General features: G+C 45.1%; 1 protein-coding gene across 1 annotated transcript in view; it reads left to right on the forward strand.

Moving 5' to 3' along the window:
• LOC109877524 (protein flightless-1 homolog) overlaps nt 1-16,807 on the forward strand; it is a 51,557-nt gene that overhangs the window by 33,719 nt on the left and 1,031 nt on the right. The window contains 12 exon segments of the mRNA XM_031814444.1: nt 385-556; nt 883-987; nt 1,708-1,899; nt 4,842-4,940; nt 7,144-7,233; nt 8,358-8,497; nt 8,753-8,969; nt 9,195-9,346; nt 10,950-11,010; nt 11,134-11,262; nt 12,358-12,570; nt 12,671-12,736. Coding sequence (XP_031670304.1) covers nt 385-556; nt 883-987; nt 1,708-1,899; nt 4,842-4,940; nt 7,144-7,233; nt 8,358-8,497; nt 8,753-8,969; nt 9,195-9,346; nt 10,950-11,010; nt 11,134-11,262; nt 12,358-12,570; nt 12,671-12,736 — 1,636 coding nt within the window.

The raw sequence follows: 16,807 nt of genomic DNA on the forward strand, positions 1-16,807 counted from the left end.
ACTACTCTGGCCGGTACCACTAAGGCCCGGTAACTAATACACACCATCACTACTCTGGCCGGTACCACTAAGGCCTGGTAACTAATACACACCATCACTACTCTGGCTGGTACCACTAAGGCCCGGTGACTAACACACACTAACACTACTCTGGCCGGTACCACTAAGGCCTGTTAACTAATACACACCATCACTACTCTGGCCGGTACCACTAAGGCCCGGTGACTAATACACACTAACACTACTCTGGCTGGTACCTCTAAGGCCTGGTGACTAAAACACATACAAACTGTGAAGTAAAATGTAGTCGGGGGCGTCCGCTGTTCGTGTGTGCCTGCCCATGAATGTCTCTGACTGTGTGTGTGTGTGTGTGTGTGTGTGTAGGCTGTTTGCAGAGAAGATCAATAAGAACGAGCGTAAGGGGAAGGCAGAGATCACCACCCTGCAGCAGAGTCAGGAACCTCCTAACTTCTGGGAGGTTCTGGGAGGACAACCTGAAGAGATACGCAAACACGTTCCAGATGACTTCACACCCGTACGACCCAAACTATACAAGGTACCCTCTGACCCCTGACATCTAATTATTTAGTTGGGTCTGGGCTAATGTTGTTGTCTAGCTGGGTCTGGGCTAATGTTGTTGTCTAGCTGGGTCTGGGCTAATGTTGTTGTCTAGCTGGGTCTGGGCTAATGTTGTTGTCTAGCTGGGTCTGGGCTAATGTTGTTGTCTAGCTGGGTCTGGGCTAATGTTGTTGTCTAGCTGGGTCTGGGCTAATGTTGTTGTCTAGCTGGGTCTGGGCTAATGTTGTTGTCTAGCTGGGTCTGGGCTAATGTTGTTGTCTAGCTGGGTCTGGGCTAATGTTGTTGTTATTGTTGTTTGTTTAGGTGGGTCTGGGTCTGGGATACCTGGAGCTCCCTCAAATCAACTACAAGCTGTCAGTGGAACACAAAGAGAAGGTCAAACTGGACAAAATGCCGGAACTACGACTGGTAACTATGGGGTAACTATGGGGTAACTATGGTGTAGTTAAACTGTGTAACCTGTTGTGTTATAATCAGTCTCTGTCTGTCTGTAGCTCCAGACACTGCTGGACACTAAAGGAGTGTATGTCTCTCTGTCTGTCTGTAGCTCCAGACACTGCTGGACACTAAAGGAGTGTATGTCTCTCTCTCATGTCTGTGTCTGTAGCTCCAGACACTGCTGGACACTAAAGGAGTGTATGTCTCTCTGTCTGTCTGTAGCTCCAGACACTGCTGGACACTAAAGGAGTGTATGTCTCTCTGTCTGTCTGTGTCTCTAGCTCCAGACACTGCTGGACACTAAAGGAGTGTATGTCTCTCTCTCATGTCTGTGTCTCTAGCTCCAGACACTGCTGGACACTAAAGGAGTGTATGTCTCTCTGTCTGTCTGTGTCTCTAGCTCCAGACACTGCTGGACACTAAAGGAGTGTATGTCTCTCTCTCATGTCTGTGTCTCTAGCTCCAGACACTGCTGGACACTAAAGGAGTGTATGTCTCTCTGTCTGTGTCTCTAGCTCCAGACCCTGCTGGACACTAAAGGAGTGTATGTCTCTCTCTCATGTCTGTGTCTGTAGCTCCAGACACTGCTGGACACTAAAGGAGTGTATGTCTCTCTCTCATGTCTGTGTCTCTAGCTCCAGACACTGCTGGACACTAAAGGAGTGTATGTCTCTCTGTCTGTGTCTCTAGCTCCAGACCCTGCTGGACACTAAAGGAGTGTACATCCTGGACTGTCTGTCTGATGTGTTTATCTGGATTGGGAGGAAGTCTCCTCGTCTGGTGAGAGCAGCCGCCCTGAAGCTAGGACAGGAAGTCTGCACTATGCTGCACCGCCCCAAACACGCTACTGTTACCAGGAACCTGGAGGGGACAGAGTGTCAGGTAGGCAGATACCCTCCTGGAGGTTTTAACTCCTACCCTGTTCCTGGAGAGAGACCCTCCTGGAGGTTTTAACTCCTACCCTGTTCCTGGAGAGAGACCCTCCTGGAGGTTTTAACTCCTACCCTGTTCCTGGAGAGATACCCTCCTGGAGGTTTTAGTGCCTTGTTGCAAACAGGTTTCAAATATTTGTATGAGGTAGTCATTGTATGTGTTGGGTACAGAGATGAGGTAGTCATTGTGTGTGTGGGGTACAGAGATGAGGTAGTCATTGTATGTGTTGGGGTACAGAGATGAGGTAGTCATTGTATGTGTGGGGTACAGAGATGAGGTAGTCATTGTATGTGTGAGGTACAGAGATGAGGTAGTCATTGTATGTGTGGGGGTACAGAGATGAGGTAGTCATTGTATGTGTGGGGTACAGAGATGAGGTCGTCATTGTATGTGTGGGGTACAGAGATGAGGTGGTCATTGTATGTGTGGGGTACAGAGATGAGGTCGTCATTGTATGTGTGGGGTACAGAGATGAGGTCGTCATTGTATGTGTGTGGTACAGAGATGAGGTAGTCATTGTATGTGTGAGGTACAGAGATGAGGTAGTCATTGTATGTGTGGGGTACAGAGATGAGGTAGTCATTGTATGTGTGAGGTACAGAGATGAGGTAGTCATTGTATGTGTGAGGTACAGAGATGAGGTAGTCATTGTATGTGTGAGGTACAGAGATGAGGTAGTCATTGTATGTGTGAGGTACAGAGATGAGTTCGTCATTGTATGTGTGGGGTACAGAGATGAGGTAGTCATTGTATGTGTTGGGGTACAGAGATGAGGTAGTCATTGTATGTGTGGGGTACAGAGATGAGGTAGTCATTAAAAAATCACATTAAGAGGGAGTCCATGGGACTATATATATACACTATTATTGCACACAGTGAGTCCATGGGACTATATATACATTATTATTGCACACAGTGAGTCCATGGGACTATATATACACTATTATTGCACACAGTGAGTCCATGGGACTATATATATACACTATTATTGCACACAGTGAGTCCATGGGACTATATATACACTATTATTGCACACAGTGAGTCCATGGGACTATATATATACACTATTATTGCACACAGTGAGTCCATGGGACTATATATATACACTATTATTGCACAGAGTGAGTCCATGGGACTATATATATACACTATTATTGCACACAGTGAGTCCATGGGACTATATATACACTATTATTGCACACAGTGAGTCCATGGGACTATATATACACTATTATTGCACAGAGTGAGTCCATGGGACTATATATATACACTATTATTGCACACAGTGAGTCCATGGGACTATATATACACTATTATTGCACAGAGTGAGTCCATGGGACTATATATACACTATTATTGCACACAGTGAGTCCATGGGACTATATATATACACTATTATTGCACACAGTGAGTCCATGGGACTATATATATACACTATTATTGCACACAGTGAGTCCATGGGACTATATATATACACTATTATTGCACACAGTGAGTCCATGGGACTATATATACACTATTATTGCACACAGTGAGTCCATGGGACTATATATATACACTATTATTACACACAGAGTGAGTCCATGGGACTATATATATACACTATTATTGCACACAGTGAGTCCATGGGACTATATATACACTATTATTGCACACAGTGAGTCCATGGGACTATATATACACTATTATTGCACACAGAGTGAGTCCATGGGACTATATATACACTATTATTGCACACAGTGAGTCCATGGGACTATATATACACTATTATTGCACACAGAGTGAGTCCATGGGACTATATATGCACTATTATTGCACACAGTGAGTCCATGGGACTATATATATACACTATTATTGCACACAGTGAGTCCATGGGACTATATATATACACTATTATTGCACACAGTGAGTCCATGGGACTATATATATACACTATTATTGCACACAGTGAGTCCATGGGACTATATATACACTATTATTGCACACAGTGAGTCCATGGGACTATATATATACACTATTATTGCACACAGTGAGTCCATGGGACTATATATACACTATTATTACACACAGAGTGAGTCCATGGGACTATATATATACACTATTATTACACACAGTGAGTCCATGGGACTATATATATACACTATTATTGCACACAGTGAGTCCATGGGACTATATATATACACTATTATTGCACACAGAGTGAGTCCATGCATCAACGAAGCCCTTTTCTTGCGGCTGCGTTCCCGTTAACGGGATCGATATGGCAACGGCCAGGGAAAGCATATGTATATTTTGCGTAGCCACATCGATTCAACAGAAATACTCAGCATAAATGTAGATGATAATACAAGTTATACACATGGAATTATAGATATACCTCTCCTTAATGTAACCGCTGTGTCAGATTTCAAAACAACATTATGGAGAAAGCACACCATGCAATAATCTGAGTGTTCAGCGAAATAATGAAATTAGCCGCCATGTTGGAGTCAACAGAAACCAGAAATGTCACGATAAATATTCCCTTTTGATGTTCATCAGAATGCTAAGAGAAATACTTAACAAGAGTTGACATGACATTATAACTCCCCTCCCTTTTCCAAGTGTCTAAGTTTAACAACTGGAAGGATGTCCTAAAGGTGGACTACACACTAACCCTCTCTCTCTGTCTCTCTCTCTGTCTCTCGGTCTGTCTCTCTCTCTGTCTCTCTCGGTCTCTCTCTGTCTGTCTCTCGGTCTCTCTCTCTCTCTCTCTCTCTCTCTCTGTCTGTCGGTCTCTGTGTCTCTCTCTGTCTGTCTCTGTGTCTCTGTCTGTCTCTGTGTCTCTCTCTGTCTCTGTGTCTCTCTCTGTCTCTGTCTGTCTCTGTGTCTCTCTCTGTCTCTTTCTCCAGGTGTTTAAGTCTAAGTTTCAGAACTGGGATGATGTCCTGAAGGTGGACTACACCAGAGCAGCTGAGAGTGTAGAGCAACAGCAAGGATTACAGGGGAAGGTGAGTAACACGACCTGTTGTGTAGGGGTGTATGCTAGCTATCAACTAGCTTGGTGTAGGGGGGTATGCTAGCTATCAACTAGCTTGGTGTAGAGGTGTATGCTAGCTAGCTACAGGGGAAGGTGAGTAACACGACCTGTTGTGTAGGGGTGTATGCTAGCTAGCTACAGGGGAAGGTGAGTAACAACCTGTTGTGTAGGGGTGTATGCTAGCTAGCTACAGGGGAAGGTGAGTAATACAACTTGTTGTGTAGGGGTGTATGCTAGCTAGCTACAGGGGAAGGTGAGTAACAACCTGTTGTGTAGGGGTGTATGCTAGCTAGCGCCCTCTATCAACTAGCTTGGTGTAGGGGTGTATGCCAGCTAGCTACAGGGGAAGGTGAGTAACACGACCTGTTGTGTAGGGGTGTATGCTAGCTATCAACTAGCTTGGTGTAGGGGTGTATGTTAGCTAGCTAGCGCCCTCTATCAACTAGCTTGGTGTAGGGGGGTATGCTAGCTAGCTCCCTCTATCAACTAGCTTGGTGTAGGGGGGTATGCTAGCTAGTGTTAGGGTTGCGTCAATTCGAATCTGGTATCAGGATAAATATGACATTGAGTCACCGATTGTACACAGTTTTTTTTATTAGCTAAGCAATAAGTGGTAAATGCAATTTTCGCATATACGGGCTCTCTGTCCCACCTCGCAGGGCAAACAGAGAACTAACTTGTTCTTGACAAAGATATTATAAATATACTCTGTAAGAAATAGTTCCTGCTTCCGAGCCGGCCTGTCAGAGTAGAGACTGGGCGTGGTTTAGACAAAACTACCATTCCAGTATTTTACTTGCTATATTGTATTTACTTTGCCATCATGGCCTTTTTTGCCTTTACCTCCCTTCTCACCTCATTTGCTCACATTGTATATAGACTTGTTTATACTGCATTATTGACTGTATGTTTGTTTTTACTCCATGTGTAACTCTGTGTCGTTTTATCTGTCGAACTGCTTTGCTTTATCTTGGCCAGGTCGCAATTGTAAATGAGAACTTGTTCTCAACTTGCCTACCTGGTTAAATAAAGGTAAAATAAATAAAGACTCACCCAGCCTATCGTTGATTGTTGTCATACGAGCTGGTACCAGTCTGTGGTTTGCTACACTACGTTCTGCATGCGTCCGTGTTTCTGTTATTCTGTATTTTTCCATCATGAGAAAGGCCCATGGCCCTGAAACTGTTAACAATGTTTCAAGTCAGCTATGTTGCATAACACATACATACATCCACACAAGCCAACAGCAGATAATATTCAATCACATATATGGTAACGGGCTATAGTGCATAACACAGAATCCTCATACTAGCTCCCTCTATCAACTAGCTTGGTGTAGGTGGGTATGTTAGCTAGCTCCCTCTATCAACTAGCTTAGGTGTAGGGGGGTATGCTAGCTAGCTAGCTAGCTCCCTCTATCAACTAGCTTAGTGTAGGGGGGTATGCTAGCTAGCTAGCTAGCTCCCTCTATCAACTAGCTTGGTGTAGGGGGTATGCTAGCTAGCTCCCTCTATCAACTTGCTTGGTGTATGGGGGTGTGCTAGCTAGCTCCTTCTAGCAACTTGCTTGGTGTAGGGGGGTATGCTAGTTAGCGCCCTCTAGCAACTAGCTTGGGGTAGCTCTTCTAATGATCCTTTACTTTGCTACTTGACCTTTAACCCTGACCCTTCCATCTGTGAATAACTCTTGACCTTTAACCCTGACCCCTAACTGTAACCCTGCCATCTGCTGTCCTGGAAGTGTGTTTGACTCAGGACCTTAACTCCTGACCTTTAACCCTGACCCCTAACTCTAACCCTGGAATTCCCCAGGGCTGCTGTCTAGGCCCCTTACTGGTAGAATTAGGAATTCCACAGGGCAGCTGTCTAGGCCCCTTACTGGTAGAATTAGGAATTCCCCAGGGCAGCTGTCTAGGCCCCTTACTGGTAGAATTAGGAATTCCCCAGGGCAGCTGTCTAGGCCCCTTACTGGTAGAATTAGGAATTCCCCAGGGCAGCTTTCTAGGCCCCTTAGACTTGTTTAAATCTTTGCTAATGACCTGCCACTGGCTTTGAGGAAAGCCCTTTAGTACCATGCAGACAGGGACCTTTCTCATGTTTGGATCCTGTTTTTGGACTTGATTGGTGGATTCAAATTAAGTCTTTAAAATGTGTGACCTGTCTTGTCTGTGACAGGTCAAGAAGGATGCTGAGAAGAAAGACGAGATGAAGGCTGACCTCACCGCCCTCTTCCTCCCCAGACAACCCCCCATGGTCCTCACTGAGGTAAACTGCTCTCTTCTTCCCCAGACAACCCCCCCCATGGTCCTCACTGAGGTAAACAGCTCTCTTCCTCCCCAGACACCCCCCCCCCCCCCCCCCCCCCCCCATGGTCCTCACTGAGGTATAAACTCTGGTTCTTGGTAGGGCCAGTTGATTCAGCCCCCCTCTGTTGGCGGTAGGGGCATTTGATTCAGCCCCCCTCTGTTGGAGGTAGGGGCTGTTGATTCAGCCCCCCTCTGTTGGAGGAAGGGGCAGTTGATTCAGCTGCCCTGTGCTCTGAGTGCGTTCCCATTTTGAACCACTTCATGTGTCTGAAGGTACAAACTCCGCCTAGCCGCCTGGCCCAGAGAACAAATCAAGTGCACTTTTTGGCCTACCTCTGGCCAATCCGATAGCTCAGATCATGGTGTCTGCAGCCTCCAGCAGCCCACAGTGGCGTGGATGACATCACAGAACCAGGATGAGAGACTGTCAGCGAATACAGCCGCTGTTTTTAGGACTTGATGTTTCATCACCGTCGTCTTCAGCGCTGTCAACACTTCATTCACCCTCGTTGCCATAGAACCTCGTCTCTCCTGGTCGCTGGCGCTACAGAGCGGATCCATAGGAATGTGTTGTTATTAGTGGCAGCTTTTCATGTTCCCTCTTCTTCCTCTTCCCTCTCCCTCTTCCTCTTCCCTCTCCCTCCTCTTCCCTCTTCCTCCCCTTCCTCTTCCCTCTCCCTCCTCTTCCCTCTTCCTCCCCTTCCTCTTCCCTCTTCCCTCCTCTTCCCTCTCCCTCCCTCTTCCTCTTCCCTCTCCCACATCTTCCTTCCTCTTCCCTCTCCCTCCCTCCTTCCTCTTCCCTCTCCCTCATCTTCCTCCCACTTCCTCTTCCCTCTCCTTCCTCTTCCCTCTCCCTCCCTCCTTCCTCTTCCCTCTCCCTCATCTTCCTCCCGCTTCCTCTTCCCTCTCCCTCCTCTTCCCTCTCCCTTCCTCTTCCCTCTCCCTCATCTTCCTTCCTCTTCCCTCTCCCTCCCTCCTTCCTCTTCCCTCTCCCTCATCTTCCTCCCGCTTCCTCTTCCCTCCCCCTCCCCTCTTTCCCCCCCCTCCCCCCTCCCCTCTTTCCCCCTCCCCTCCTCTCTCCAGGCAGAGCAGATGATGGAGGAGTGGAATGAGGATCTGGATGGAATGGAGGGATTCGTGTTGGAGGGGAAGAAGTTTGCTCGTCTGCCGGAGGAGGAGTTTGGACACTTCCACACACAGGACTGCTACGTCTTCCTGTGCAGGTACACACACACACCACACACACACACACCACACCACACCACACACAGGACTGCTACGTCTTCCTGTGCAGGTACACACACACACACCACACACACCACACACAGGACTGCTACGTCTTCCTGTGCAGGTACACACACACACACACACACACACACACACACCTCACTCACAACAGACTGAGGACTGTAGGAGGACTGTGGGTCTGTCTGAAGGAAATGTTGACGCCAATTCCGTGTGTGTGTGTGTGTGCGTAGGTATTGGGTGCCAGTAGAATACGACGATGAGGACAAGGAGAAGAAGGAGAGGCACGGCCACCACGGAGGAGAGGAAGAGGAGGAGGAGAGGGTGGAGGAAGACTTCCAGTGTGTTGTGTATTTCTGGCAGGGCCGGCAGGCCTCCAACATGGGCTGGCTCACCTTCACCTTCTCTCTGCAGAAGAAGTTTGAGAGTCTCTTCCCTGGGAAACTGGAGGTACACACACACACACACACACACACACACACACACACACACACAGTAGGATGAGACATCCCTCTTCCCTGGGAAACTGGAGGTACACACACACACACACACACACACACACACACACACGTACACACACACACACACAGTAGGACTAGACATCCCTCTTCCCTGGGAAACTAGAGGTTCCTAATGTTTTGTACGGTCGGTACCTAATATATCTGTTCTCTGTAGGTGGTCCGTATGACTCAGCAGCAGGAGAACCTCAAGTTCCTGTCTCACTTCAAGAGGAAGTTCATCGTCCATAAAGGGAAGAGGAAACAGAAGATCGATGCCCAGCCCTCCCTCTACCACATACGCACCAATGGCAGCGCTCTCTGTACCAGGTACACACCCCCTCTACCACATACGCACCAATGGCAGCGCTCTGTACCAGGTACACACCCCCTCTACCACATAGCACCAATGGCAGCGCTCTCTGTACCAGGTACACACCCCCTCTACCACATAGCACCAATGGCAGCGCTCTCTGTACCAGGTACACACCCCCTCTACCACATAGCACCAATGGCAGCGCTCTCTGTACCAGGTACACACCCCCTCTACCACATAGCACCAATGGCAGCGCTCTCTGTACCAGGTACACACCCCCTCTACCACATAGCACCAATGGCAGCGCTCTCTGTACCAGGTACACACCCCCTCTACCACATAGCACCAATGGCAGCGCTCTCTGTACCAGGTACACACCCCCTCTACCACATAGCACCAATGGCAGCGCTCTCTGTACCAGGTACACACCCCCTCTACCACATAGCACCAATGGCAGCGCTCTCTGTACCAGGTACACACCCCCTCTACCACATAGCACCAATGGCAGCGCTCTCTGTACCAGGTACACACCCCCTCTACCACATAGCACCAATGGCAGAGCTCTCTCTACCAGGTACACACCCCCTCTACCACATAGCACCAATGGCAGCGCTCTCTGTACCAGGTACACACCCCCTCTACCACATAGCACCAATGGCAGCGCTCTCTGTACCAGGTACACACCCCCTCTACCACATAGCACCAATGGCAGCGCTCTCTGTACCAGGTACACACCCCCTCTACCACATAGCACCAATGGCAGCGCTCTCTGTACCAGGTACACACCCCCTCTACCACATAGCACCAATGGCAGCGCTCTCTGTACCAGGTACACACCCCCTCTACCACATAGCACCAATGGCAGTGCTCTCTGTACCAGGTACACACCCCCTCTACCACATAGCACCAATGGCAGCGCTCTCTGTACCAGGTACACACCCCCTCTATCACATAGCACCAATGGCAGCGCTCTCTGTACCAGGTACACACCCCCTCTACCACATGGCACCAATGGCAGCGCTCTCTGTACTCAAACTGTAAATAAGGTTACGTGACACTAGAACGGCTGTGACGAGGATACATTGTTTTTCAATGGAGGAAGCCAACTGAAGCTCTCCTCTCGCCCTCTTTCTCCCCCTCCTCTCCCTCTCTCCTTTCTCTCTCGCCCTCTTTCTCACCCTCCTCTCCTCTCTTGTTCTCCTCTCTCTCCCTCGCCCTCTCTTTCTCCCTCTCCTTTCTCTTTCGCCCTCTTTCTCACCCTCCTCCTCTCTTGCTCTCCTTTCCCTCTTTCTCTTTCTCCCTCTCTCCTTTCTCTCTTGCCCTCTTTCTCACTCTCCTCTCTCTCCCTCTTTCTCTTTCTCCCTCTCCTCTCTCTCTCGCCCTCTTTCTCCCTCTCCTCTCTCTCTCGCCCTCTTTCTCCCTCTCCCTCTCCTCTCTCTCTCGCCCTCTTTCTCCCTCTCCTCTACCTCGCCCTCTTTCTCCCCCTCCTCTCTTGCTCTCCTCTCTCCCTCGCCCTCTTTCTCCCTCTCCTCTCCCTCTCCCCTCTCTCTCGCCCTCTTTCTCCCCCTCTCCTCTCTCGCCCTCACCCTCTCTCTCCTCTCCCTTCTCTCTCTCCAGGACCATCCAGATAGGAACGGACTCCAGTAACCTGAACTCAGAGTTCTGCTTCATCCTCAAGGTCAGTTATATACCTGAGACACACTGACCTCTGACCTCGATAACAGGACATATCACACTGAAAGAAACCTTTAACCTGTAAAATGTAAGTAGCTTAAGTGTGTGTGTGTGTGTGTGTGTGTAGGTGCCGTTTGAGAGCACAGACAACCAGGGGATAGTGTATACCTGGGTGGGCCGGGCTGCTGATCCTGATGAGGCCAAACTGGCGGAAGACATCATGAACTGTATGTTTGATGACACCTACAGCAAACAGGTACATCTGTCTGTTACGCCTGGCTGTCTGTCTGTTACGCCTGGCTGCCTGTTATACCTACCTGCCTGCCTGTTATACCTACCTGCCTGCCTGTTATACCTACCTGCCTGCCTGTTATACCTACCTGCCTGCCTGTTATACCTACCTGCCTGCCTGTTATACCTGCCTGCCTGCCTGTTATACCTGCCTGCCTGTTATACCTGCCTGCCTGCCTGTTATACCTGCCTGCCTGCCTGCCTGCCTGCCTGTTATACCTACCTGCCTGCCTGTTATACCTACCTGCCTGCCTGTTATACCTACCTGCCTGCCTGTTATACCTGCCTGCCTGCCTGCCTGCCTGTTATACCTGCCTGCCTGCCTGTTATACCTGCCTGCCTGCCTGCCTGCCTGTTATACCTGCCTGCCTGTTATACCTGTCCGTGGCAGTTTGACTGGTTAATATGGATGGAACCTCTGACCGTGGCAGTTTGACTGGTTAACATGGAACCTCTGACCGAGGCAGTTTGACTGGTTAACATGGAACCTCTGACCGAGGCAGTTTGACTGGTTAACATGGAACCTCTGACCGAGGCAGTTTGACTGGTTAACATGGAACCTCTGACCGAGGCAGTTTGACTGGTTAACATGGAACCTCTGACCGAGGCAGTTTGACTGGTAAACATGGATGGAACCTCTGACCGAGGCAGTTTGACTGGTTAACATGGATGGAACCTCTGGCCGAGGCAGTTTGACTGGTTAACATGGAACCTCTGACCGTGGCAGTTTGACTGGTTAACATGGAACCTCTGACCGAGGCAGTTTGACTGGTTAACATGGAACCTCTGACCGTGGCAGTTTGACTGGTCAACATGGAACCTCTGACCGTGGCAGTTTGACTGGTTAACATGGAACCTCTGACCGAGGCAGTTTGACTGGTCAACATGGATGGAACCTCTGACCGTGGCAGTTTGACTAGTTAACATGGATGTAACTTCTGACCGTGGCAGTTTGACTGGTTGACATGGATGGAACCTCTGACCGTGGCAGTTTGTCTGATAAACATCATTATAATTCTATGGTAAGAACCTGCTTTGACCCGGAGCTCCTGTCTCCTAGGTGATCAACGAGGGGGAGGAGCCGGAGAACTTCTTCTGGGTGGGGATTGGCTGTCAGAAGGTATACGACGAGGACGCTGACTATATGAAGTACGCCAGACTGTTCCGCTGCTCCAATGAGAAGGGATACTTCGCCGTGTCTGAGAAATGTTCTGACTTCTGTCAGGACGACCTGGCCGACGATGACATCATGCTACTGGACAACGGCAAAGAGGTGGGACTAGATATATATATACACCTGGACACTACACCTGTCTGTCTATATACACCTGGACACTACACCTGTAATAGTGTTTCCTGTCTCTCTCTGTCAGGTGTACATGTGGGTGGGAACTCAGACCAGCCAGGTAGAAATTAAACTCAGCCTCAAAGCCTGCCAGGTAAGAGATGTGACCCTCTCGCGCCTCTACTGTAATGATTTTGAGGCTGGAATTGAATCCGATCCCACTTTGTCAGCGATGATCCATTTAAAGGCAATGTTCCTGTTCCAAGACCACATTCACAGTGAACCCTGCACATGTTGCTCAATTACCTTTAAATGGAGCACAGGAGACAGAGTGATGGGATTGAACCCTGGCCACCTTCTCATGATTTACTGTGTATAGATGACATTCTGTCAGTCTATTGTTTTACTATATCTTTACTGTGTCTAGATGTCATTCTGTCAGTCTATTGTTTTACTAGATCTTTACTGTGTCATTCTGTCAGTCTATTGTTTTACTAGATCTGCACTGTGTCATTCTGTCAGTCTATTGTTTTACTAGATCTTTACTGTGTCATTCTGTCAGTCTATTGTTTTACTAGATCTTTACTGTGTCATTCTGTCAGTCTATTGTTTTACTAGATCTTTACTGTGTCTAGATGTCATTCTGTCAGTCTATTGTTTTACTAGATCTTTACTGTGTCTAGATGTCATTCTGTCAGTCTATTGTTTTACTAGATCTTTACTGTGTCATTCTGTCAGTCTATTGTTTTACTAGATCTGCACTGTGTCTAGATGTCAGTCTATTGTTTTACTAGATCTTTACTGTGTCTAGATGTCATTCTGTCAGTCTATTGTTTTACTAGATCTTTACTGTGTCATTCTGTCAGTATTGTTTTACTAGATCTGTACTGTGTCATTCTGTCAGTCTATTGTTTTACTAGATCTTTACTGTGTATAGATGTCATTCTGTCAGTCTATTGTTTTACTAGATCTTTACTGTCATTCTGTCAGTCTATTGTTTTACTAGATCTTTACTGTCATTCTGTCAGTATTGTTTTACTAGATATTTACTGTGTCTAGATGTCAGTCTATTGTTTTACTAGATCTTTACTGTGTATAGATGTCATTCTGTCAGTCTATTGTTTTACTAGATCTTTACTGTGTATAGATGTCATTCTGTCAGTCTATTGTTTTACTAGATCTTTACTGTGTCAGTCTATTGTTTTACTAGATCTTTACTGTGTCTAGATGTCATTCTGTCAGTCTATTGTTTTACTAGATCTTTACTGTGTCTAGCTGTCAGTCTATTGTTTTACTAGATCTTTACTGTGTCTAGATGTCATTCTGTCAGTCTATTGTTTTACTAGATCTTTACTGTCATTCTGTCAGTCTATTGTTTTACTAGATCTTTACTGTGTCATTCTGTCAGTCTATTGTTTTACTAGATCTTTACTGTGTCTAGATGTCAGTATTGTTTTACTAGATCTTTACTGTGTCATTCTGTCAGTCTATTGTTTTACTAGATCTTTACTGTGTCTAGATGTCAGTCTATTGTTTTACTAGATCTTTACTGTGTCTAGATGTCATTCTGTCAGTCTATTGTTTTACTAGATCTTTACTGTCATTCTGTCAGTCTATTGTTTTACTAGATCTTTACTGTGTCATTCTGTCAGTCTATTGTTTTACTAGATCTTTACTGTGTCTAGATGTCAGTCTATTGTTTTACTAGATCTTTACTGTGTCTAGATGTCAGTCTATTGTTTTACTAGATCTTTACTGTGTCTAGATGTCAGTCTATTGTTTTACTAGATCTTTACTGTGTCTAGATGTCACTCTATTGTTTTACTAGATCTTTACTGTGTCTAGATGTCAGTCTATTGTTTTACTAGATCTTTACTGTGTCATTCTGTCAGTCTATTGTTTTACTAGATCTGCACTGTGTCTAGATGTCATTCTGTCAGTCTATTGTTTTACTAGATCTGTAATGTGTCTAGATGTCATTCTGTCAGTCTATTGTTTTACTAGATCTTTACTGTCATTCTGTCAGTCTATTGTTTTACTAGATATTTACTGTGTCTAGATGTCAGTCTATTGTTTTACTAGATCTTTACTGTATCTAGATGTCATTCTGTCAGTCTATTGTTTTACTAGATCTTTACTGTGTCTAGCTGTCAGTCTATTGTTTTACTAGATCTTTACTGTGTCTAGATGTCATTCTGTCAGTCTATTGTTTTACTAGATCTTTACTGTGTCATTCTGTCAGTCTATTGTTTTACTAGATCTTTACTGTGTCTAGCTGTCAGTCTATTGTTTTACTAGATCTTTACTGTGTCTAGATGTCATTCTGTCAGTCTATTGTTTTACTAGATCTTTACTGTGTCATTCTGTCAGTCTATTGTTTTACTAGATCTTTACTGTGTCTAGCTGTCAGTCTATTGTTTTACTAGATCTTTACTGTGTCTAGATGTCATTCTGTCAGTCTATTGTTTTACTAGATCTTTACTGTGTCATTCTGTCAGTCTATTGTTTTACTAGATCTTTACTGTGTCATTCTGTCAGTCTATTGTTTTACTAGATCTTTACTGTGTCATTCTGTCAGTCTATTGTTTTACTAGATCTTTACTGTGTCTAGATGTCATTCTGTCAGTCTATTGTTTTACTAGATCTTTACTGTGTCTAGATGTCATTCTGTCAGTCTATTGTTTTACTAGATCTTTACTGTGTCATTCTGTCAGTCTATTGTTTTACTAGATCTTTACTGTGTCATTCTGTCAGTCTATTGTTTTACTAGATCTTTACTGTGTCATTCTGTCAGTCTATTGTTTTACTAGATCTTTACTGTGTCATTCTGTCAGTCTATTGTTTTACTAGATCTTTACTGTGTCTAGATGTCAGTATTGTTTTACTAGATCTTTACTGTGTCATTCTGTCAGTCTATTGTTTTACTAGATCTTTACTGTGTCTAGATGTCATTCTGTCAGTATTGTTTTACTAGATCTGTACTGTGTCATTCTGTCAGTCTATTGTTTTACTAGATCTTTACTGTGTATAGATGTCATTCTGTCAGTCTATTGTTTTACTAGATCTTTACTGTCATTCTGTCAGTCTATTGTTTTACTAGATCTTTACTGTCATTCTGTCAGTCTATTGTTTTACTAGATCTTTACTGTGTCATTCTGTCAGTCTATTGTTTTACTAGATCTGCACTGTGTCTAGATGTCACTCTATTGTTTTACTAGATCTTTACTGTGTCTAGATGTCAGTCTATTGTTTTACTAGATCTTTACTGTGTCTAGATGTCAGTCTATTGTTTTACTAGATCTTTACTGTGTCATTCTGTCAGTCTATTGTTTTACTAGATCTTTACTGTGTCTAGATGTCATTCTGTCAGTATTGTTTTACTAGATCTGTACTGTCATTCTGTCAGTCTATTGTTTTACTAGATCTTTACTGTGTATAGATGTCATTCTGTCAGTCTATTGTTTTACTAGATCTTTACTGTGTCATTCTGTCAGTCTATTGTTTTACTAGATCTTTACTGTGTCATTCTGTCAGTCTATTGTTTTACTAGATCTTTACTGTGTCTAGATGTCAGTCTATTGTTTTACTAGATCTTTACTGTGTCATTCTGTCAGTCTATTGTTTTACTAGATCTTTACTGTGTCTAGATGTCATTCTGTCAGTATTGTTTTACTAGATCTGTACTGTGTCATTCTGTCAGTCTATTGTTTTACTAGATCTTTACTGTGTATAGATGTCATTCTGTCAGTCTATTGTTTTACTAGATCTTTACTGTCATTCTGTCAGTCTATTGTTTTACTAGATCTTTACTGTGTCTAGATGTCATTCTGTCAGTCTATTGTTTTACTAGATCTTTACTGTGTCATTCTGTCAGTCTATTGTTTTACTAGATCTGCACTGTGTCTAGATGTCATTCTGTCAGTCTATTGTTTTACTAGATCTGTAATGTGTCTAGATGTCATTCTGTCAGTCTATTGTTTTACTAGATCTTTACTGTGTCTAGATGTCACTCTATTGTTTTACTAGATCTTTACTGTGTCTAGATGTCAGTCTATTGTTTTACTAGATCTTTACTGTGTCTAGATGTCAGTCTATTGTTTTACTAGATCTTTACTGTGTCTAGATGTCATTCTGTCAGTCTATTGTTTTACTAGATCTTTACTGTGTCATTCTGTCAGTCTATTGTTTTACTAGATCTTTACTGTGTCTAGATGTCATTCTGTCA

This window comes from Oncorhynchus kisutch, unplaced genomic scaffold (assembly GCF_002021735.2).
Source record: "Oncorhynchus kisutch isolate 150728-3 unplaced genomic scaffold, Okis_V2 Okis06b-Okis10b_hom, whole genome shotgun sequence".
In the NCBI taxonomy this organism is placed as follows: Eukaryota; Metazoa; Chordata; class Actinopteri; order Salmoniformes; family Salmonidae; genus Oncorhynchus; species Oncorhynchus kisutch.